This window comes from Fukomys damarensis, unplaced genomic scaffold (genome assembly GCF_012274545.1).
Source record: "Fukomys damarensis isolate Sample0158 unplaced genomic scaffold, DMR_v1.0_HiC HiC_scaffold_17, whole genome shotgun sequence".
NCBI lineage: Eukaryota > Metazoa > Chordata > Mammalia > Rodentia > Bathyergidae > Fukomys > Fukomys damarensis.
In genome coordinates this window covers 72,528,313-72,553,454 of record NW_022900929.1, presented here as the reverse complement: position 1 = coordinate 72,553,454, position 25,142 = coordinate 72,528,313, and the positions used below count along the sequence as shown (strand labels likewise).

At 40.4% G+C, this 25,142-nt stretch overlaps 1 protein-coding gene across 5 annotated transcripts in view; it reads left to right on the top strand.

Annotated features, from left to right (window-relative positions):
* The window catches only part of Fermt2 (fermitin family member 2), a 70,884-nt gene that overhangs the window by 41,909 nt on the left and 3,833 nt on the right, over window positions 1-25,142 (top strand). For 3 of the 5 annotated variants that reach the window (XM_010632546.3, XM_010632545.2, XM_010632549.1), the window contains exons 3-12: window positions 2,000-2,134; window positions 8,882-8,914; window positions 9,264-9,489; window positions 9,595-9,697; window positions 11,119-11,226; window positions 14,493-14,627; window positions 15,772-15,821; window positions 16,903-17,027; window positions 22,627-22,733; window positions 22,876-23,097. In XM_010632546.3, coding sequence (XP_010630848.1) covers window positions 2,000-2,134; window positions 8,882-8,914; window positions 9,264-9,489; window positions 9,595-9,697; window positions 11,119-11,226; window positions 14,493-14,627; window positions 15,772-15,821; window positions 16,903-17,027; window positions 22,627-22,733; window positions 22,876-23,097 — 1,244 coding nt within the window. The remainder of the gene's footprint in view (window positions 1-1,999; window positions 2,135-8,881; window positions 8,915-9,263; window positions 9,490-9,594; window positions 9,698-11,118; window positions 11,227-14,492; window positions 14,628-15,771; window positions 15,822-16,902; window positions 17,028-22,626; window positions 22,734-22,875; window positions 23,098-25,142) is intronic. The other 2 variants (XM_010632547.2, XM_010632548.1) reach the window with 1 other exon arrangement.

Genomic DNA, 25,142 nt, shown 5'->3' with positions numbered 1-25,142 from the left:
TTTGAATCTGTTAGATTTTTAAATTATGGCTATCAGACTTAGCTTTTCAGTGTTTTATATTTTTATCTGAATGTTTGTTACACAGATGTTCAGGAATACATCTGAAATTTGTGGACTTTATAAGTTACACTTAGACAACTGAAAATAAATGAAAAGGTGGCACATTCATGTTTATGTTCTGGTGTTTTTATCTTATTCATCTTTCGTGGATGCCATTGAATTAGTGCTTTTAATTAAAGATTTGTTTATTTGTTTGTTTGTTTGTTTGAGACAGACAGGTTCTCACTGTGTAGTTGAGACTGCCCTGGAACTCACTATGTAGCCCAGGCTGGTCTCGAACTCACAGCGATCCTCCTGCCTCAGCCTCCCGAGTGCTGGGATTACAGGCAGGCACCACCGTGCCTGGCTTAAAGATATTTTTTTGTTCTCCACCCTCTTGTTTCTTCTTGTCTGTTCTTTTGGTGTTTGTTTGTTTGTTCAGGAAACACTGAACTAAAGAGAAACACCACTTCAGGAAACACCACTAAAGAGGTTCAGGAACATTGCTTCGTGTGATATTATAAATGCTGTCTTATCTTTATTACTGAACTTTAACACTTGACACAAATGAGATAGTATCATATAGAAATACATTTAAAGTTTTCATACATCAGAGTCCTCAAACGTTTTTTTGTTTTTTGCTTTTTGGTACCAGAGCTTGAACTTGGGCCCTTGTGCTTTCAAGGCAGCCGGCAGAACCACTGAGCCAAATCCCCAGTCCTAAGGTATATTTTTTTAGTATAAATCTTAATCTGGTGTTCTCTGGTCCCATTCTTACGTGTGTGATTCAGATTTCTAATTCACTAGTTGTATCACTTCTTGATACAAGGCATAGAGTAAATCAGTAAGATATAACCCTTGCATCAATATCTGATACGGATGGTTGCGTTTCCTTCTTTTTACTATTTCATCCACACTTATATGCCCCCACCGACTGCCCCATTCCACATTAGGACTGCCCACCCTTAGAATACTGCCGCCCTGCTAGTTATCCCGTAAGAAGCTGGATTGGCATTGCCTGCAGAACTTTCGTACAATAAGCCGCCTGCCTGAGCATATGTGGGGTGTCCTGAGCATGTGTTTTATTGTTGTGGTTGTTACTGTTGTTGACTTCACAAGCAGTTCTTGTGGACGCAGCCCATGAGGTAAGAACTGCTTCTTCCACGTACGACTAACTGAAAGGCTAGTTAGCGGTGTTCATTCTTCTAGTTCCTCAATAGCTGGTTTGTAAACTGGACAGGAAATGTCCTAGGAGCGCAGTCTCAATGTAGGAATCATGTCGCACAGTGGTTCTCCAGCCCCAGGTGGAATACTTTGCCAATGCTCCGCACAGTCTGTGGCCATACCGCCCTGAATGCGCCCAATTTTGTCTGAGCTCCAAAGCAAATACTTTTCCCATGAGTCCTGCTTGTTTTGTCCCCTGCCCCACTGGATATGTGTGGGCAGTTGTGATGGAGGCATGTCCTATCTCAGGCAAATAAATATATTTATAAATATTTATTTCAGAAAAGTTTGAATCAGTTAAAGTTTGAGATTTGCTGATGTGAAAATACCACTACATGTACTGTTTTGTGTGCTTTATGACATACAGAACAAATGAGCACTACTTGTGACATTAGCATAATTTCTTCAACTTTTAGATAAAAATAAATATATAAGTAACTCTAATATATTTTTTCTGTACCGTTGTTATCTCTGCATTTAAGGTCATTACGCTTATTAGATACTAATGAAAAGAGTGTTTTTGATAGGTAATTTTCTTTGTTTTTGGCATTGCTACAATTTTAAGGGGCATCCATCAATAGTCTTCCATATGGTATCAAGTGCCTGACAGAATTCAGCAGATGCAGAGGAAATTATAAATTACTGTCCTGAAATAGATTAAACAGAAATTTATTAAGTGTAAAGTGTTTAAATGTTCCTTTGTTTTAGTAAAGCATTTTTTTTGTATTCTTAACAGATATTAGACACCCTGAAGAACTTTCTCTCTTAAAAAAACCCAGAGATCCAACAAAGAAAAAAAAGAAAAAGTTAGATGACCAGTCTGAAGATGAAGCACTTGAATTAGAAGGGCCTCTGATCACCCCTGGGTCAGGTGAGACTTTGAATAAGCAAGGGGCTGAACAGAAAACCCCTGATTGTGTGTCTTTGTTGTGCCGGTCGGGAAAGTTGGTCAAGCTAGAAATCAAACAAAACTCTGAAGTGCATTTCCTCAACCATGGAATTAACTGTCAATACTATTAGTTGCTGTTAAGTGCAGATCGACGTGTTAGGTGTTAATTGTGAAATCAGTGAAGAGGAAGTTGGGTTAAAGGAATAGTAGTTCCATTATAGCTCATTTCTTTGGTTGGCAGAGATTAGAAGCTTTTTAGGATATAAAGCATACAAACCACCACTATTTAGTAGATACATTGTTACCTGAAGCCTTATTTAATCACATCGAACCTTCTTTGTGCTTTGCGCATGCCATTTTCCCTCCTTATGTATTTTTCCTGAAGGTTCCCTCCTTTGAAAAGCTTTCTCAGGTTCCTGCCAGTTACCTCCCAGCCTGATTTAGGCATCCTGCTGTCATTAAGTCATCAGACTTTTCTGTTTGATATTGTACTTCATTTTGTCCCCGAAGTGTGAGCTTCCTGCAGAAGGGACTCTCAGCCTTTGCACCGGACCTAACTTAGCATGTGGCATAGTCAGTTGTGTTGTAGCCTAAGAGGTTAATTAAATAGGTTTCAGGGTTCTTTAATCCTAGACATATTCATGGTCTGAACATTAGTTTCCTGCATTTGCATTGGTTATCCACTTATAAACCCATTGTTCAGGGTGGGTTCTTCCAGCAAATGTCTGAACTGTTGTAATGATTTAGTTCATTGCTGGCTTTTTAAATTCTGGGAGGAGGAGGCAGTGGTGACAGCACATACAGCGTGTGCAGGCCCACAGCAGTGGCGTGCCAGTGAGCGTCCACATCTGTGAGGCCCCGACCGGGTGGGACAGGGGCGTCTCCAGCTGCTGACTCGGAGAGGGGCTGCAAGGACGACGAAGTGCTATGGGCTCCACATCGCTCGCCCTGTGCCTCCCTTCGGTCCAGCTCTTCTCAGTTGCATCGTTTTGTGATAAACTGGTAGACTAGTAAGTAAATTGTTTCCCTGAGTTCTGTGAGCCACTCCAGCAAGTTACAAAACCCAAGATGAGGGTCCTGGAAACTGCTGAGGCCATTTGACCAGAGGCACAGCCAACTGTCAAGATGGACATAGGCCCGCTCTCAGAAGTTGAAATCAATGTTTAAAGACGCCCCTTTTTCAAACCAAGGGGGATAGTTTTTGGCAGGTTTTTAAATATATACATACACATACATATATGTATGGGCCAAAGGTGTAGCTCAGTGGCACTGCACCTGCCTCGTAAGCACAAGGTCCTGAGTTCTATCCCTGGTACCACACACACACACACACACACACACACACACACACACACACACTCAGTTTAAGGAGCGAGAGTGAGAAAAAATACGTACCTTGAACACTTTCTCTTAAAAGCACCAATAAGTATTCCTTTGTCAGCTTTTTAAAAAATGTGGGTTAAAGGCTTTTTCTTTTAGTATGAGTCTGCTATTGGGAGTTCTGAATCTTCTTTTTCCTATAACCCGTGCCTATAAAGGGGTCCCTGCCCCTTCGCCATGAGAGGGTTGAACCCCAGGGCCTCACACGTAGCAGGCCAGCACTCTCCCACTGAGCCCTTATATGTTAGGTGTCTTGAATGCTGAGTAAAATTTTAAAATCTTTGCACAAACAATCTTGAGTGCAAAGTGTAAAATCTAGACTTTTACCTATTTATTCGTCTTTTGTAATTTTTGGTTCTCACCTAATTCAATAAATTATTTTACTCTTCTTTATCAAGTTCTACAATTAATTTTAGTTACTCTAGGCTCTGCATGCCTTTTTCACATTTATGTCTCCTGGCTTTACCCTAATTATGTAACAAAATTGGCATAAACTAGTGCATTTAGAGAGTAATTTATCAGCTACGTATTTCAAGGAGTTATGCTGGTTTTTATAGGGAGAATAATGAGGCAGATAAGCAGGTCAGTCAGCTATGTGAGTTAAGAGTTCCTGCATACTTCATAGGAGTGTACATTATGGCTATTTGAGATTTTTAGGGTAATTTTGGTTGTATCCTGTTTTTAGAGGCTAATGAGCCTTTGCATTAGATACTAATTTGTGCTTCTGTGGCTCATCTTTGTTCTGTGCCTAAATTGCCACATTTCTGCTTGGCTTTGTACACAGGACCGGCGTCCTCACCAGCTCCTAACCTCCCATCTTGGGCTCCCATGTTCCTATCCCCACCAGCTCCCTTTTCACCCAGACTGCAGCTGCTGTTTATTTCCGGTCTGTGTACCATTCCTCGTCCCTCCCTCCTTCCCAGAGGCCTGACCTCTGGACAGTGTCGAGTGCTCTAAGGGACACTTGTGGACTGTTCTTCGCAAGGGTTCCTTTTCAAAAAAGAAAACCAGTGTTTGTATTGAGCGGTTGCCACTGTTAACAGCCACATTTATTGAGCAACTCTGGTCCCAAACACCGTATGTAATGTCATAGTTGGTCCTCACAACAGTTCTGAAAAGTAGCTAGCGTGAGGAGAGCATGCGGAGTACAGGAGGTGCGCTCCCAAACCAAGGCCAGGGCGGTCCTGCTCCGCTTCAGCGGCCCACCAGGTGCTGTGCACCCTTCTCTTCCCCGAGCTCTATCAGCAGACTATACTGTAAGTGTGCAGTGAAGTTTCTTATCATCCAAATTAGAACCTGTAACATTAACAGGGTTTATAAGTCTACGTTGGACTTTGGGACCTGCAGGAGTTTTCTTGCCCAGAGGCCACGAGTGAAAACCAGTGTGTGTAGAAATCCTGAGACTGTGCTGGTCCAGTTAACAGGTAATCTTGAAATTTGTAGATTATCCAGCAATGGCTAGTATGAAAAAAGTACATATTTCACAAGAAGAGCTGTATGTACTAGCACAATTAGAAGTATTGGATAATTTTGTAATTGTTTATCCTCGCTAATTTTTTCTTCTAGTCCCATTAACTGTGATGCTAATGACAAAATATAGGAATTCTGGTATATAATTTAAGCTAATGAATAAAAGCAATTGGGTTAGCATTAGTCTTTTCACTGAATTCTTAGACTTTAGAGTTACCTTGATTATATTATAGTAAGTTAGATTGTACAGCCTACTGATAGTTTCCCCTTTTAGAATTCACATCTGATGTGAATTACTAATTTGTATTTTAAAGACACTTTGTAGGTAGGTGGGCTACAAAACGCCACCACAAATAAGCCCTGCAGTTTGTTTTATTCCTCTTGGTTGTCTGATTTGTAATGGTTGAAACCTGACTGGATATTGCTAATATAGACAGGGTGAATTATAGTAAGTTTTGCTTTTGTTTTGCTGAGGGTCTGTCTCTATGGTGAAGGCTGGCCTTAGCCTCCTCAGCCTCCGGGATTGTGGGCCTGAGCCTGCCACTACATGAGCTAAGAATTTATTTTAGAGAAAATTTAGCTGAGTAGAATTAAACAAACAGCCAAGCACAGCACAGTGGTGTACACCTCTTGTCCCAGTACACTGGGAAGCTGAGATGGAAAGATTGCAAGTTTAAGCCCAGCTTGGGTGACTTTAGTGACTCAGGGAGGCTCTGTCTCAGAATAAAAAAAACTTTAAAAGACTAGGAATATATAGCTCGGTGTGTAGGCCTTAGGTTCAATCTCCAGTACAGGGGTAAAAAAAATATATATAATATCAGATTCCACACATCTTCAGTAAAGTGTAACAGTATCATTTAATGTATACGTTATCTTTCACTTGATCGTCACAGAACTGTAATTTTGGTGCCACCCCATTTTGCTTGTGAGGGAAGAATGCCTCAAGGATTGATTTACCCAAGGGTCAGGAAGCTCATAAGCAGAAGTGCAGTTTATAATAGCTGAGTTATGAGGCAGATTTTACTGTGATAAAATACAGTACTTCAGGAACTGTTTGGTCATGTAGGGGTTTTAATATCTATAGTAGATGGCTCCAGACTGTACTGCATTTGTAACTTCTTTGTTAAACTCTGTTTCTAGTTAGCTCTTATATTATCTTTCCATATTGTTCGGCAGACTCATATTTTGTTGCTGAGTAAATCTGCTACTTCTTCTTATCCTATATTTGTTTTCTGCTTCAACTAGGCAAATAGGAAAATAAGATAGGCAGAATTGGCTCTGAACTGACTTAAAGAATTCAAACTGCCTACCCTCTGACCCAGCAGTATGGCTAGAATTGGGAAATTTGTACAGAAATGTTTACTGAAGGTTTGCTTGGAATGGGGACATCAGTAACAAGACTAGAAACAAATAGACAAGCCCCAGTTGAGAATCCCAGGGGTAAGTTACAGCACATGAAGGCAGCATGTACAGCTCCAGCAAAGACTGCTTAAGATTTATAGCTTGGCTCTGCAACTTACTAGCTCTTGACCTTCAACAAGTTCTTTGACATTTGCATGTCTCACTTTCCTCTAAAATGAAAAAGTTGTTGGGAACTCTAAATGCGTTATTTCCATATAGTATCCATGGGACGAGTAGGAACAATAAGACAAAGTAGAGTATAGCAAAGTGAGAGGGAAGAGATTTGGTTGGGTGGCTGGTCTCCTACATGTGTGGTTTAGGGCAATATATTTTCTGTTAGAAACTTTATAAAGAAAATTGTCGGGCCGGGGATTTAGCTCAGTGGTTCCGCTGTCTGCTTCGCAAGTGTGAGGTCCTGAGTTCAATCCCTGGTACCTAAAAAAAGGAAAAGAGAAAAAAAATTGTCAACTTGATTCTGAACAGTAATTACAGTTCATCATACTACGTCAGTGGTCTTAGTAAACATTCTTAGTGAAAGGTCTTTGAAACAAAAAAGGATAGACTTCTGCCTAGAAGTTAGTGCTTTTCAATACCTTTTATATACACACTGCCACCCCTCACCCTGTTCGAGGGATTAAACTCTGGACCTTGTGCTTGCCAGGCAGGCACAGCGCCACTGAGCTACATCCCTGGCCCTATATGCATATTTTCTATAGCAGAATTAGTCTCTGCTCATCCGAACAGGAATAATATTTTCAGCACTTTAGATCTTTTTTACAAAAATGTCACAGTTTTAAGTTTGAAAAATACTGGTCTCATTTAAGGTTCCAGCTTTTGAGCAAAACTCTGAGACTTATTATGCCAGTGTTCTGTGTCAAACACTAAAAAAGAAGAGTTCATAGCTATGCTTTGTTTCACAATGTTTGGGTTTTCCAGGTTGCATTAGTTCTGACATTGGAAGAACATACACTGAACATAGAATCAGATATCTTACGGCTAGCAAGACACCAGATTTTTTCAGTAAAAATCCTTTTCTTTCTATTCTGCTTTCTCTTCTTAAACTAGATCGTATCAGTTCCAGAAATCTCTAGCATAAACACCACTTCCTCACAGGTGATTGATCCTGCAACTGCAGGGAGAGAGTTAAGAAAGAAAGGGATTCTAAGCACATTTCTAAGTTAGGTAAGGAGAGAAATTTTTTCTTTCTGTCATAAGCAACTTTATACCCATTACACATTTACTTTTTAAAAACTATGATTACAGGACGAAATGTAACTTCACAGAGTTAGGACTTAGAGCAATGTTTTTAATGTCACTCTGAACTTTTGTTTTGTTTTTTTGAGATAGGGTCTCACTGTGTAGTTGAGACTGACCTGGAACTGCTGTGTAGCCCAGGCTGGTCTCAACTCACAGCGATCCTCCTGCCTCAGCCTCCCGAGAGCTGGGATTACAGGTGTGCGCCACCACACCCGATGGAACTTTTAAAAATATTTTAAATCTGATTTCTTAATGTTACAGCTTAAGTGAAGGAGCATATATCATCACTTGACTAATTTAACAAGCTTTTATTTGTGTAGTCTCTACCTACACACCTAGCCTTGTAAAACTGAAGAATTGTAAAATATATCTGCTGTCAGGAGCTCAACTATAAAATGTGTGTACTTTGTTTTGTTTTGTTTTTGAGACAGGTTCTCACTATGTAGTTGAGACTGATCTGGAACTCACTATGTAGCCCAGGCTGGTCTCGAACTCACAGCGATCCTCCTACCTCAGCCTCCCGGAGTGCTGGGATTATAGGCATGCACCACGCCTGACAACGTGTGTGCTTGTTTTGGTTTGGTTTGGTTTGTTTTTTTGTTTTTGTTTTTGGCTTTGGTTTTATTTTGTTTTGTTTTTGAGACAGGTTCTCACTATGTAGTTGAGACTGACCTGGAACTCACTATGTAGCCCAGGCTGGTCTTGAACTCACAGCGATCCTCCTGCCTCAGCCTCCCGAGTGCTGGGATTACAGGCGTGCGTCACCATGCCTTTAAATGTGTGTACTTTTGATACCTTCTTTACAGCAAAACTTTATCCACCCTTTTGTATCAACTGCTTATTTGTAAATCTGTTGAAACTAGCCTAGCATTCACTGAGAAAACACGAAATTGTTCTCCTAATTTATGTGAATTTATTCAGGTACTTTGAGCTATCTTGAAACAGGGTAGGATTTCAAATGATGGCAGATGTTGTGGATGTGTATGCTTGGCTGGAATGTAATTTTATTTTATTTTATTTTTTGACAAAAATCTTGTTTTACTTAGGTTATAGCTTTTAAGATCCTTTGCTCTGAAGTTTGTTCACTTGAAATATGTACTTCAGTTTATGATTCTAAGAAAAAAAATCTGTTTTCTTTTTTCCCCTTTTTATCCTTTTGTTTCTGTCCTGTGTTGTTGCCTTTCCTTTACCTTCTGAATTCCTTTCTTTCCTTTCCTATAGGCACTGATGTTCTTTACATTGGCCCTCTGAAAGGTGAGCCTTGCCACAGTTAAACACAGAAAGTGTTGCTCTGTCTGCTTCATCCGTCTGTATCCTTATTTCTTAATTCCCTTGAACTTTTCCCTCCAAATTTCTGCCAACTTAATTATATTCTTACGGCTTTGTTATTACTTTTCTTTAATGTTACATAAGTGGAGTTAGTTACCCATGTTTTCCAGACAGGTAAAACAGTGTACTAAGCTTTGCTTCCAGATTGAAGCTTGTTTCACAGTGTGCTTTATATCTCAGTATATATGTTGTCATTGAAAGCGAAAATTCTGTTCTTCACATTTGAAGATTGTGTTCTTCCTTCTAACTCTGTCTTTTTCATGTTATTTATCAGGAAGTATATATTCAAGCCCAGGACTGTATAGTAAAACAATGACCCCCACTTACGACGCTCATGATGGAAGCCCTTTGTCACCAACTTCTGCTTGGTTTGGTGACAGTGCTCTGTCAGAAGGCAATCCTGGTATCCTTGCTGTCAGTCAGCCAATCACATCACCGGACATCTTGGCAAAAATGTTCAAGCCTCAAGCTCTTCTTGATAAAGCAAAAATTAACCAAGGGTAAGTTTTGAGATACAGATAAAATTGAAGCATTTCTTTATCCACCTAGAGGTAGAACATTTTATTAATTCTGCTTTGCTTTGTCCGTTGTTCTGATTTGTTCAGGTGGCTCGATTCCTCAAGATCTCTTATGGAACAATACGTGAAAGAAAATGAGGCCTTGCTGCTCCGATTCAAGTATTACAGCTTTTTTGATTTGAATCCAAAGGTACCAAGGGTTTAAAGGATTTTTTTTCTCTGCATTTGGATGTTTGTTTTTTGGAAGTAAGGAAGTGTTTGTTTATAGCAAGTCTTGACTGATATAAAAACCCAAACCTTTAGGCAAAGGTATTTGCATTTCAAGTAAATCTATTTTAATAACTGGGAAGCATTTTTGAAGCTTTTTATTTTTTGTTACGACAGTTCAATTTTTGGCTGATTTGGGTTTTAAAAAGACAGAATTGCTTAAAGTTAGGTCTTTTAGACACCTTTCTCAGCTGTACCATAAGGGAAAGTTTTCTGAAAGATTACTTTTTTTGTTACTTTTATATTACTAATTACAAACCAAAAGATTTTGCTTCAAGACCACATTTTATTGTGTCACATTTTTTAAGACTGCACTTCCTACTCAATAACCAAACATCATTATCTGCTTTACTGTTTTTGGTGTTACTGTAGAACTTCACTTTTCTGATTAGATTTAACTTTGCTGTGAAACCTGGATATTTTCCCTTTGAAAACAGTTGGCACAAAGGAATGAACCCTTTTCAGACATCCTGTGGAAGATGTCTTGGCCACCCTGTCATCTGGCATCCCTGTCACATCTAGATCATAGTCTAGATTTCATGTGTAATACTTACCTTCTGTTAGTGCTTATCTAATTCTTTAAATAAAAGTATGAGAAGTACACAAAAATGTTAGTCTCTTTTCAAGCCATGTAATATAGTACCTACTTTTTTAGTAAAGCCAAAGCTGTTTGGGCATAGTTATGTGGAATGTTACTATTTTATTAATGTAATTAAATGGATAGTTCAGTAACATATTTTCCACAAGTGTATATGTACCATCTCTTTTGGATGCTTGAAATAACTTGTTTCCAAGGACTTGCCAATTTATCTAGGCCTGCTGGGTCTGCTTCTCTGTGGTGAACAAGATATTTCTCAAAAGTTCAGTTGCTCTGATTATATTTTATCATGACAAGTCACAGTAACCATCCTGAAGAGTAATCTAACTCATTTTAATACCTTCAAGTTAAATTTCTTACAGTTAAAGGTATAATACTGAATAGTTGTTTCCCTGGAAAGTAATGCAGATTTTTCTCTCTCCCCTGAGGTGCTGGGTGTAGAATCTAGGGCCTCATGAATGCTAGGCCACTGAGCCCCATACCCTCACCCTCAGGATCTATTTATTTCTAATACTGTAATACTGAATGATTATCTTCTGTCATTTTTAATGGAAAATTAAATGTGGTTCTGTGTAGGTACATCTAACCCTATAAATATCTTTCTTTCTTAGAAGTATTTGATAGTGAATAATGATTTCAGAAAAAATAATGTATTCAGTTCTTATTGTTAAGCTTTCAAAAGCCAATGTTCAGATTACTAAGTGTAATAAATACATTATAAATGAAATGTTTCTTTTGCTCTATAGTATGATGCAATCAGAATCAATCAGCTTTATGAGCAGGCCAAATGGGCCATTCTCCTGGAAGAAATTGAATGCACAGAAGAAGAAATGATGATGTTTGCAGCCTTGCAGGTAGGTGAAAGAGTTGGTAAAGAGGACATACTGGGGAAAGGGTTACTTTTAAATAATAAAGTGGCGTGGTAATTCTAGCTTTTGACAATATTATTTTTTGCTGTGTAGCAACTGAATAGACACTTAGAAAAGCAAAATAAATACATGAATTTAGTCTTATTTAAGAGTTTAATTGTATATATGGTTACTTTCCTGCATTTGTGTGAACATATCTTCCCACACCCAAATGTGTATTAGCTTAGTTACTTAATTTTCCCTTGGAAATAAAATATATTAAATTTTGTTTTTTGTTTTTTGTGTGTTGTTTTTTTTTGGTACCGGGGATCAAATTCGGGATTTTGCACTTGCAAGGCAGGCGGTGGAACCACTGAGCTAAATTCCCAGTCCAAAATAAAATTTCTTAAAGACCCTATAACCTGAGCTGTGGCAGAAGCAGTGTGTTTTTAAGTGGTAGAATTTCAAGACTAGTAAAACTAAACATAAATAAGGTTTTATAATTATAACCATTAAGAAGTAGATGGCTTATATTTTGCTTAGACCAGAGTTTTCCAGATGTGATTTTTGGACACCACTTGCCTTAGAATTAGTGACACTTATTACAGCCTTCATTATTGATATGCCCATGACTCAAACAGTGTTAGGTGATATCCACAAATCAGCATTCTTAGAAATACTGAGGTCCACTGACCTACTAATAACCAGGCTAATTTATCTTTCTATGGTCAGGTGTTTTCCCATGATGGTAGGATTCTGGTTTCACCCAAAGTCCTGGTAGAGTTGATGTTGTTGAAATAGAAATAAAGAAAGCAAAGCTGATAACCAGTTTGAAGAGTTTTCATTATAAAAATGATTTTACTTTTTCCTTAAACACAGATACTCTCAGTCTTCTAAGTGCATTTATACACCCAGAAAAGTAATGTTAAAACTCAACAGCTGCTCTTAGAAAGTAACACAGCCCATTTCTGTTGCTTGGTGAAAGAAAGTAGTCAAGAAGAAGCACAGACAAAGAAATCCTTGTGACAGGTGGATTAGTTTTTATTTCTAGAGATGAGATTAATGGACTGGTTAGAAGTCCTGTACATTTCTGGGTTGATTCAGACTGTCTGAAGAATTTCTTGAATTAAATTCTGAAGCAGTTTATTGGGAGTCCCTCACTTGGTTATGCTTTTCTACCTATGCTTTCTGACTTTGAATACAGGCTCAAAATTGTCCAGTGTAAATTTTACCAATGACAGAATAATATGTGTAAAATATATACAGTATGTGAAAGAACATAGACTTTATTGTATAGTGTTGCCTTTTATTTATTATAAAAATAATTGTGTTTGGGCCAGGGATTTAGCTCAGTAGTTCTGCCGCCTGCCTCACAAGCACAAGGACGGACCTGAGTTCAGTCCCCGGTTCCAAAAATAAAAGAAAAAGTTAAAGACATCAGCCGGGCATGGTGGTACATGCCTGTAATCCCAGCACTTGGGAGGGAGGCTGAGGCAGGAGGATCGTCGGGAGTTCAAGACCAGCCTGGGCTACACAGTGAGTTCCAGAGCAGTTTGAACTACATAGTGAGATGAGACCCTATGTCAAAAAAAAAAAAAAAAAAAAAAAAATTGTTTTTATTTTTTAAACCAACCAGGCATACAGTGCTTGGCACATAGTAAGTGCTCAAAAACTATTTATTGAATGAATATACTGTATACACAGTCATATTTTCACAGAAATGGCAATATTCTGTAGCCTATATGTAATTCTACTGTAAATACTAGGAGAGCAGAAATATCTGAGACCACAGATTCTACTTCATGGAAACTGAACGTTCTCACAGCATGGCCTTCCTCAACAATTTTAGAATCTAAATTTAATGAGCAAATTTTGCAGTATTGTAAAAAGTCTTCTGAGACTAACCTATCAGCTGTGCAGGGCACCCTCCAGTATCAGGAGGAGGAGATTTTTAAAGTATGATGAGGAGACACCTAACATTTTTTATTTCAGACATAGCCTGCAGTCAACTACCCTGTCATTGGGGCATCCAGATCCTTGTGTAAAGTAAATTTACTGTAGTAAAAATAGTAATAATTCACATAAGCTGTGGATTTTAAACAGGATAAGTTAGTAATGTTTTTAAAGCATTTAGGTACAGGTAGGTAGTGTACATTTACTAAATACCCCTACATCTTTGAAAGCAAAGCTGGATTTTATGACAGGTCCGTTGAGAGCCAGAACTCCTCCCGTATGACGCATTAGAAGCACAGAAGGGACATAGGGAAAATCCAGATTCCAGGCTGGACCGCAGGTTTGCTAGTGTTTTATCCACCAGTCTTCTCTTACTTATGACCATGGAATTTCTGCCACTGTAAGGATCTCAGACTGTTGAAAACCATTCGTTACTAAACCTTAAAGCACAGGAGATTATTGATAATTGGTCTCAAATTCGTTCATTAAATAGTCCCACAAGTAGATTTTAAGTAACTAAACACTTGAAAAAATTAGAGTGTGGCTTACTGCTTTGTAAAGTCACTGCTTAAATTAAAGATTGTTCTGATCACATTATAAAACCTCTAAGGCTTTATATCAAAATATAATTCTTAACATTTGTTCTAAGTCACTGACCTAAATTTATTTAAAATCAGTGATTTATATTCTAGAAAATTCTAGACCAAACATGTTCCTAGGGGTAGGCGATGTGTACTTAGTGTGCACACACGCACTTTCTCGTCTGTGTGTGTCTGTGTGTGTCTCACCAGTCTCCGTAACTGAGCGTGTGTAGTGCATTGACTTGAGAAGGGAGGAAGGGGAGGTTCAGCTTCGCCCTAAAGCGGTAATAATGATACCCTGGTTTTCAGCAATAGTAATGGAAGGCAGTCAGTGCTAATTCTCACTTCTGGGTAACAGCACAGCTGAAAGGCAACCAGTGTTAATCCATTTCTACACAAGATTTTTTTGCATGTTCTGTTCATTTATTCAGTATTCATTTGTACCAGACTGTTCTAGACACAAGAAAGACTGAAAAAGCATCTCTGCTCATGAAAGCTGAGCATGTTATCTCTTACCTGTTAACTCTCTTATGTCCTAGAGACCTCCAGCCTGATAATTCCTTTGCATATATAAAAGAATATGGATATTTATTAGCAGGTTTATGATATTGATCTCAGTTGCCTGGCCCTTTGTTTTCAAAGTAGGTAATAAAAGCATTCAGGTTGGTAATATTGATACATCTGTCATTTTAAAATTTGCAGTTATGATCTTCATTTCAATAAAATTTCTGGTTTCAGTATCATATCAATAAGCTCTCCATCATGACATCGGAGAATCACCTGAACAACAGTGACAAAGATGTTGATGAAGTTGATGCTGCCCTTTCAGACCTGGAGATTACTTTGGAAGGGGGTAAAACGTCAACAATTTTGGTAGGGTGAATCGTTTCACTTATGCTTACGTTTTTTGTGGATTTCAGTTTGCAGAAAGTATTTTGAGGGTAGAGAGAAATATTTAGTGTCTTAGACAAAAAAAGATACAGATTTTTCAGGAAACAGGGAAGTTTTGTTTTTGCAGTGCGAGGGATCAAAGCCAGGGGCTCGCAAGTGTGCTCTACCACTGAGCCACACCCGAACCCCAAGAAGTTTTAAAAAGCATAGTCTGCTCTAGTCGGGTGTGGTGGCACACGCCTGTAATCCCAGCACTCTGGAAGCTGAGGCTGGAGGATCACTGAGTTCGAGACCAGCCTGGGCTACATAGTGAGTTCTAGGTCAGTCTCAACTACATAGTGAGACCCTGTCTCAAAGAACCAAAAAAAAAAAAGGCATAGTCCACTCACTAAAGATGTATCTTCTGGTGCTCTGCACATTGTTTTACAAGTGCTGGAGAGTATTTCTGGAGAGGAAATCATAAATCTCAGGTCACAATAAAAATCCATTCATTGGGCTGGGGATTTAGCTCAGTGGTTCGGTGGCCTGCCTCGCAAGCGCAAGGACCCGAGTTCAATCCCCAGTACCAAAAAAAAAAAAAAATATTGTTCACAGACATATGCCAGTCAGCATCTTTTCCCAGCATCCTCCCCGCCTCATAGAGGCAAAGCACACGTGTGCACAGTGAGGACAGCAAGACGACAATACAAATTTTTCAACACATTGTAGTCTTTTTTGGTACCGGGGATTGAACTCGGGTCTTTGTGCTTGCGAGGCAGGCCACCGAATTGCTGAGCTAAATCCCCGGCCCAAGAATTATTCTTAAAGAAACACTTTCTCAGGGCTCTTAGGATTTACAAATCTCTGTAGATGACCATAAACAGTTTCGGCAGTACTTATAAGTAATGTATTCCTGTTTTGTATAAATTGTCATTTGTTTCAGATTCTTTCTGTGCTATTTGAAAGGACCTTTGTTAAAACAAAAACGTTTGGTCCGTATGGCCATACAATATGATATAATATGCCTTTTAGATTTTTATGATGTGCATTTTACTTAATTCTGTTTATTAAATTAATTCTTGGTATCAAGTATCAAACATTAGAATGTTTTTAAATACAAAAAAATGTGATTTCACTCTCTCCCTAGGGTGACATTACGTCCATTCCTGAGCTTGCCGACTACATTAAAGTTTTCAAGTAAGTGCAAGAGGGAGCAGGACGCCCAAGCATTAATGAATAATGTGTCAGTGATAGTCATTCACAGTATTTAAGTCTAGAGTAAGTTAGGTTGGACTGGCAAATATACCTGTAAAAAGATTAGCCATTTAGATAATACAGTTTGAGAGAAAATAACTGTGTTTACCAAATTAAAATCAGAGTAGTCATTGTGGTACCTGGTAAGCATCCTTTTAAAAGAAATTGTAAAATCTGGATCGCTCACAGAGATGCAGAAACAGCAGTGCAGAGCCTCTGGGCCTGGGGGAAACAGCACAGGGTGACCTGCCACTGCCCAGACCATTTCCTAGTTCAGAGCTCACAGCCCTGTTCATTTGTCCATGAACATTTTATATGAAGTCCCAGTATATCCATCCAGATTTTCAGTATATCCCAAAGAATCAGGAGACCTGGGCATTAAGAGACAAGGGAAAAGAAAGGAAGTGATGTAGAAATACTTTTATCTCCTATATTAGACTGTTATAGTATAAACCAGTTACTTAAGCGAAACATAGAACAGCCCGACATATGTAACCCTGCTGAGGAAAGGGCAAGATTTCAAATTTACACACCTCTGTCAAACACCTGTTCCCTCATGGCTGCTCTGGCCTCTTCTTGTTGGACCCTGGGGGAACAGGTTAGTGTCGCTTTTCAAACGTGTCCCTGAGAACATTCCTTTTTTGCTTCCCAGCTTGCTGTGCACACTCAGCACAGAGGCAGCTCTGCAGACCCCCAGGGACCTGTAGGTCCTTGTCCAGCTGTGGACAGCGCTTTCCCTTTCTTGTCCTAACCTTTCCCAATGAGCTGCAAGTGCCGAGGTGGCTTTATTTGAGAAGTATGGGTCCCTTGCCCTCCACTGCCTCAAGACTGTGGGATCTTCCCTGTACATTGAGACACCAGGGCACAGCCAGTACCAGCGCGATGCCTATGAGACACCAAAGGGAGCTGTTTTCCACGTGTGGAAGGCTTTGCCTCAGACTTCTCTACATCACACTTGACCACTAAAACAGCATTGACAGTTACTTCAAAGTGTTTCTTCCTCTTAATTGTATTTCATACTTAGACCCAAAAAGCTGACTTTAAAAGGCTACAAGCAGTATTGGTGCACTTTCAAAGATACGTCTATTTCCTGCTATAAGAGCAAAGAAGAGGCCAGTGGCACCCCTGCTCATCAGATGAACCTTCGAGGTAAGGAGGCCTGGATGACCTGAGGAGTCTGTCCATCTGGCCACGGGTGAGAGTGTGTGTTTCTTTACTCTTTTGAGTACTTTTTTAAAATATTGAAGCGTTTTTAAATCTTTTTCTGTTGTGAGTATTCAATTCCTTATCAGTAGTTTCTTGTAATCTCTGTGGACAACCTGACTTGAAGTGTTTCCCATTCTCACTTTTCAAGTAAATCTTCATCTTCAACAATGAGGATTTAGGTTTTCCTCATTCTGCAGGGGCCTCTCCTTGTCTGCTTTGCCCCATTTTCAGCCTCGTTGTAATCATCTCCGCTGACACTTAGTTGGTTTCTCCCTTTCACCAGCGTCCTCCTGCTCCCCTTCCTTCCCTTCCTCCCCTTCCTCCCCTGCCCTCCTGGGCTCCTGAGCCTTTTGACTTCCCTGGCTCAGCGGCAGGGTGGCTGGCGCCCACCTCTGGACTTTGCCCACCTGCTCCCTTTCCTGCTGCTCTGCGTCGCCTGGCTCCTGAGGCTCCTCATTGCCCCCTTGCATTTCCTTTTGTCAGTCCAAAGCCGTCTCAGGACGAGGTGCTGGTGTTTGAGGCGGATCTTTCCTTTTCCCTGTGGCAGCCTGGGCTAACCCTGGCTGAGAGCTCGGCTACTTACTTTTATTTATTTATTCATCATTCATTCATTTATTCAGGTGTATGGAGCCACAGCCTCATTTCCCGTTTTGGCATCTTTTATGGTTCACACTGCTCCTTCATGTCTCACCTGATTAATGCACTGGTTTCAGGGGTGGAAGAATTTCCTTTCTGGGTTGGGCTGGTTCTTCTGCTGCTGCTCTCGATTTCTCTGCAGAGCCTTTTAGCTGGTCTTGAAGACTGCTGATGAGCCTCTCACCTGCATTGCTGTTCACTAAAATCTCATGGCTCACTTCCCCATTTCCTCCAGGAAGCTGTGTCCCTTGAGAACCACTCTCCTCTGAGCTCACTCAGCACTTCCTGCATGCCGGATGGAGGATGCCATGGATTAGCTAAAAGCTAGAAACAATTTCCAAACTTCTCACCAGGGAGATTTAGACTCCAGCGATGTTTGCGTGCCTGTAAGACTTTAATTCCAAGTTGAGCTGAGGGGCTAGGGATGAAGAACAGAGAGGAGTGAAGTGTTCTCTGGAGCCAGTAGCTGCAGCAGCCTCCTGGTTTCCCAGCTGCATGACAGCAGCAAAGTTGCACCTCCTCTGGCGGGCCAGGGCAGTCTCTCTCCTGTGGATGTGTGCTGCATGTGCTGTGTCACTGCGTGTAAAGCAGAGTGCCTTTCTAACTGAAATGGACAACAGTGCCAAAGAAAAAGGCTCATTTCAGAAAAACAGCTCCTAAAATAATTTCATTTAACACAAATCTTTTTGTCATGCTCACCCCCCCCACATTTTTTTTTAAGTGAAGTGAGCTAGGTCATCCCTGGTAACCAAGAGGAAGCATCGCAGGGCTGGTCTTTATGCAAACACCAGTATCTGATAAAGAGAGCCTTTCCCCAGTACCAGCATCCGCCAGAGCCTGAACCTCTGATATGCATCCTTATTTTCTTTGTATATTGTACACTACTATATTTTCAGTGTATTTCCACAGATCTCTAATTCTGTACCCCTAATTACTGAGCTTTGCCTAGTAGTCATCTGAACTGTTTTGCTTTACAATTAAACACAACTTAAACACTAGGAGACCTCGGTCCTGAGGAGAAATCTGCTCTTCCCACGTGCTGGAATTCTTCTGACTTAAACTTAGTCACGAGATGAGCTCTTAGGTCTCTGCTGTTCTTGTAACTTGCAGCTTTCCTCTTGCTTCCTCTTGGATGCAGGGGCAGCTCACATTGTCCCCTGGCCCGTTCTTACTGTCAGTTACATTCTCGGTCTTCTCGGGGTATGACTGAGAAGCCGAGTCCTGGTGCGGAAGTAAAACATGTGTAAGCTGTCCCTCATTCCACCTCTCAGAAGTCCTTTCATAGGAGAGCTTTACCTGCACATCACACCAGTAACGTTAGACTAGAAACCAAATGGTCAGGGTTCTGCTGCACTCCCAGATAAGCCCTGTAATGTTGGGAAAATATCCTATCTGGGCCTCAGTATCTTCTGCTGAAAAAAATGAGAGTATTGGACCATCAAGTTCCTTTAGAGACCTAAAATGCACAGCTTTGAAAGTTCAATTCCGGTAGCACTAATTGAACTTGTCCGCTGCAAGCTGTGTTGGGCACGAGTGACATGAGGAAGCAGTCCTGTCTCTCAGCATGTTTAGAACGTGTGTGTGGGGATGAAGGAGTACAGTTTGGGTCTGTATGTAGCCAAGGTAGAATATTCATCTAGCATGTATGAGGCCCTGGATTTAATCATCAGCACTGCAAAAATTAATTATAGGGCCGGGGATTTAGCTCAGTGATTCTGCTGCCTGCCTCGCAAGCATAAAGTCCCGACTTCAATCCCAAGTACCAAAACAAACAAAAAAAATTATTAGTATTATAATTTGGGCAATAAATAAGACTTTAAAAAGTAAGTATAAAAGAGCAAGGAGGTAAAAATACTACTTAAACTTCGGTAAGGGTGAAGAGACTTCTTGGGGGAAATGAAATCTGAATTAAGATCTGAAAAGAGAACTAGGGGTGGAGCTTAGTGTCAGAGAACGGGCCCAGCACGCATGCATGAGGCCCTGGATTCAGTCCCCAGCACGCACGCACACACACACACACGCTTGCACACACACACGAAATCCAGAGAAACTGGTCTGTGGAAGGTAGAAGAGGAGTTGATAGAAGGGCCTCTGTATAAACTGCTGTGCAAAAACACCCACAAGAAAAGATTCAGCAGCTGCAGTAGAGTTTGTGGTGCTGAACACTGGGTCTAAGGAGAAGGATGGATGAGAAATAAGAGCACAAGAAACCTGTGGGAAGTAAATGATAAAAAATTGTTAAAGTTTGCCTTGTGGTGCTGGGGATAGATCCCGGGATTTTGGACGTGCTAAGCCTAAACTACCACTGAGCCACACCTCCAGCTCCGTTTTGTTTTTTTTTAACTGCCAGCTGTGAAGATTATTAACTGCCACTGAAAGATGATTAACACAAGAATGACTGGGTCAATTTTTTTTTTTTTTAAGAGTAGGAAAAATTTATTGAGAGAAAGCTTCTGAGAGACAGACGGGGAACTGGAAAGTGGGTTTCCCGCCCACTCCACGTCTCAAACATGTTTTATACAGCAAAGTGATGTGGTAAGGTGGGTACAAAGTAGGACAAAAGTATAAGACCCAGTGGAAAATTACAAGGAGGGCATGAGGTGGGGCAAAACCATGACCAATCAGTAAGATTACAAGTACGGTCACCTGGGGAATATTGATTAAGTGGGGGGTCAAATGGGGGAGCAATTCACATAGCAGGTGTACAAGGATTTTCAGTAAGGGTGGGGGTCAGGGATATTTCCTAGAAAGGCTGGGCTAAGACCTAGCCCCCACCCTCAGGTGACTGATACCTACGTAGAATATCAGTCACTGTTATTCATCCCCAAGGGGAAGCACAAGGGTGTAGTAGTTTCTGTCCTTTTACAATCTGGCCACAGTGAATGTGTCTTGATTATCCTCTGTATTGGCTCTTTGCTGTGTTGGCTCCTTGAGGGCGGCCCTGTCCAACTGCCTACAGATATCTAATTAACTGACCTATCTGCAATATTCTTACCTATGAAGAAGTAACTAACTGCTGTGAGGGGCAAAGGGTGAAGACAGCTCTGGCTACTTTCAGCTGAAGAGGGTCGTAGTTGTGATCAGCAGTTAGAGTTACTCTATAGAGGGTCTGTCTAAAGGCCTTCGGTAGGTGCCTGGCATTGTCATCTTGGTAGCTGTATAGCTTTTAAATCTGGAGGAGACAAAGTCAAAGAAACAATTAAGAATGCATGGGCCAAATTATAAGGTCAGCAGGATTGCTGTGAATATATCCCACAAAGAGGATAAGGAGAAGGTCTGGGGGACTTCAGAATCAACATAGTAGTCATTTTGTACAGTTTAGCAGTTATGAGCTGGTGGATCCCAGTAGAAGAAGTCTAGTACATGTCACTGGTTCCATTTGTATGACCTCTAGGCAAGAATAAACAAAACTTAAGAGTACGTATAATCTAAGCATGAGCACACTAGAATGAAAGGGCAGGTTGGGGAAAAACACAGTCTTAAAAATTTAGATAGTGATTGAACCTGCCGGTCTTAGCTGGATCCATATTTTGATCTATCATGGTGTAAAGGCGTAATTTTAGGACAGTGATTGTGATCCAAATTGAGGTGATTGAAAGCTGGAGTATAGCTCAGTGGTAGGAGCCCCTGCTAAGCACACATGAGGCCCTGGGTTCAGTCCCCAGCACCACAAAATATAAAGTAAGATTAATTGATATGAAAGCAGAAGCTGGGGAGAGGGCAAATCTGGTAGATGCTGAGGAAGATCAACACCAAACTGGGTGACTAATTGGGAGGAGGCTGGGAGGGACAGACATGCTTCTGGCTTCCATAATCAAATGGATACAGTGATTATGAGATTGGAATATAGAAGAAAGAACTAGTTTCGGGGGGAGAGGAGTTTAATTTGGGGAAATTTTATATTTATGGATCGTGTATTTGAAAATAACATTGGATTAGGCAAAGAGATGCATACTACAGATGTCAGTGTAATAACGATTAAAATTAGCAGTACATCTGAGAAGAGACAGCTAAGAGTAGATCCCTACAGAACACCCAGGAGGAGCTTGCTTAGAACACAAGCAACAAAAGTGCATTGGAAATGAGACTGAGTGGAAGCTGGGTTGAAGGGAGAGTTGGAGACATAGGCTTGGTGGGAAGAGATCACAGGATAGAGCCTCTGAAAGAATTTGAAGAGAGTTAAGACTGGAACTGTGATCAGGGTGGGCTGATTGCATTTGCTTTCTCAGAGGTAGAGCAGTTCGGTTATGATGAGCTTGGAGGCGGCCTGGAATGAAGACTGAGATGAAGCCCACAAAATCCGGAATGTTTGGCGTCTCCATTCTGTCTCTCCCTTCTTAGTTTTTCCAGGACTTTAAAAGAGGCCTCATTATTTCAGGATAATGTACTTTAAGTCCTCTCAAATGACTACTGGTCTTGGGGGTAATGGGTAAAATGACTGTATATCTTCACACATCTTTGCTTTAACCTGGCTGGTTAAACAAATTGCTATACAATTTTCTCTTCATTTCTGAAGCTTCTGCGAAAGGACTTACAAGGCAACAAGCATACAGGACGATCCTGTGACGTGAACTTACACAGAGCCCTTGTGCAAACCTTCTAGGGAGCTCTTGCCTGAGCTGCTCCCACCCCTACTGTTAAACACTGATGATTATTTAGATTTGTATAGCTGATGAAGGTGCGATCTCAGAAGACTTGCCCATAAAATGTCACTGAATTAACAAAGTTGTTTGCATACCAACTCCACACGTGCATAGGTATATGTTACCTTCTGTAGGAGCTGCATTTCTGGAATTGTAGCAACATTCAACATGTTAAAATCCCACAAAATGAAGCTATTGTATTGGTTTGGGATTTCCTAAAGTTAAATTTAAGTACTTTTAATAAATTAAGTTTTTTATTACAGGATGTGAAGTTACCCCAGATGTAAACATTTCAGGACAAAAATTTAACATTAAGCTCCTGATTCCAGTTGCAGAGGGCATGAATGAAATCTGGCTCCGTTGTGACAATGTAAGTTCTCCAGTGAAAAGGAGACTTGATTGTTCTATACTAAATCAGTTGACAGTCATCCTTGTCATCGTATCCTCAGAAGCGCCTCCGCTGTCATACGGCAGCCCCAGGTGACTTCATGCCTCCATGTTTGTCTCACCAGGAAAAACAGTATGCACACTGGATGGCAGCCTGCAGATTAGCCTCCAAGGGCAAGACCATGGCAGACAGTTCTTACAATTTAGAAGTTCAGAATATCCTCTCCTTTCTGAAGATGCAGCATTTAAACCCAGATCCGCAATTAATACCAGAACAGATCACAACTGACATAAATCCGGAATGTTTGGTGTCTCCTCGGTACCTCAAAAAGTACAAGAACAAGCAGGTATTTCCTCACTTTGCTCAGTCTACTGCTTTCTGCTGATTTGTTTTATAATTCTCTACAGACCCTAATTTTGTTGCCTCTATGAAAAGTTTAAATTTCATACCAGCTGGTTAGAATGTTAGGAAATCCATAGATGTTGTCAGTTTGAATTGGTTATTTTAAAATCTTTACCCTCTTTCTAGGAGAGATAAGAGAGGAACAGTTGAGAGCACATTTATTCTAAACAACTTGAGGAAGTCGTTCTGTTGACAGAATGTTCTTTTAAGTATTTCCGGGAATTTAAGGTGGTCTTAATGCTGTGTTCTTTAATTCATTGTTTTATTCTTTATATAATTAAGAAAAATGTGATATAAAGTACAGTCACTATTCTCCAACAGAATTTTTGATACCTATTCCTGCTGTTGAAATGGATTTTCTGGCTTTGAAAATACTTTGTAAGGGTAGAAATAGTCTGTACTCCTGACATTAACAGTTAGAACCTAACCAAGATTTGGCACATTAAGTGTGGTAAATTTTAAATGAAATTTGCTGCTTTTGGTGTCTCCTTTGTTTAGAATTCCTTTTCTGGAGATTAGTACCATAAAAGGTTTGCTATTTAGGAAAACAGTCCCTCAGTAAAACATGAAAGATCTTGTGCAGGGGAATTTGACTTGGGATAGCCCCATATTCTCTCCACCAAACATCATGCCATAAAAGGAAGTAACTTCAGTTTGGGCAGGGGAGCAGGGAAGACCTTTAGAATAAATATTTCACTTTTATCTGGTTTTGTTTTTATCTTTGTTAAGGAGTGCATAATTTTAAAATATAATAAAAGACTCCAATTGAGTATGCAGAACACTTAGTTCCTTAACTTTAAATACAGTGTTTATTATATGCATCTGAAATCAGTTAGCTGGAAATGTTCAGAAGCTTTAATCACTTAATTGTGCATCTTTAAGTTTTCAGAGATCATGTAAGTTGTGTGGAAATTGTTTATCTCAGTCGTAGGCTGTGGGAGTAGTAAGGAATGGAGGAAATGCTGCCCTGGGAGCTTTGTGGAATGCAGATTGTTAAATTAAGAAGGGAAAATGAAGCAAGTAGTAATTGCATTTTTTCCTCAGTCATTTCATTTAAGATTTATAAGGAATTTTGTTTCTTAAGGTGAATGCATTTGCCTTCAGAGGCACTGCATAATTTCAGATCTTAGCAGTTTTATCATTTTGATGTCAGGTATCAGGAAATAATAGTTTTCTATCCCTGAGTTTCCAGCTAGATCGTCAAGTGAAAATTCCCTTGAGGACAAAGACAGTGTTTTGAATCTGTAACTGACTGGAAAGCAGTTGTGGAAAGGATCCTTCTTGCACTCTTGTCTCCCATGGTGGCGTCTTACCAAGGGCACATTGCTTCTTAATCCTCCTTCCTCTGACTGGACGTCCATGTTATTCCTAGAAGGCAGGGACATGTTTTGCTGCCTGGCACCCAGGAGGTGCTGATAAGAAGTTGAGTTGCTGCCTTGTGTGAGCGAGCGCTATGCCTGTCATTGGACACAGTGCTCAGGACCTGGGAAGTGAACCCCTGCATTCTGTAGGCTGTATGCCACAGGCACAGGTCATCCCTCCCTGCCAGGACATCAGTACATGGTCTTCCATGTGTGTGAGTCCATCGCTGGAACCTTCATGTTTAACCTGCTTTAGTTTCCCCAAATTATATTCAGTTACCTGAACTTGCTGTGAACATTTTTGAATAAATATGACCTAAAGTTTGTATTTTTAGGGCTGGGGATTTAGGTCAGTGGTTCTGCTGCCTGCCTCGCAAGTGCAAGGATCAGAGTTCGATCCCCAATACCAAAAAAAGAAAGAAAGGTTATAAAAGAAAAAAAAAAGTTGTAAAAAAAAAAAGCCAGGTGTGGCGGTACATACCTGTAATCGCAGCACTCATGGGAGGCTGAGGCAGGAGGATCACTGTGAGTTTGAGACCAGCCTGGGCTACATAGTGAGTTCCAGGTCACACTCGACTACATAGTAGACCCTGTCTCAAATAAATAAATTAATAAAGTGGGTTGTTTT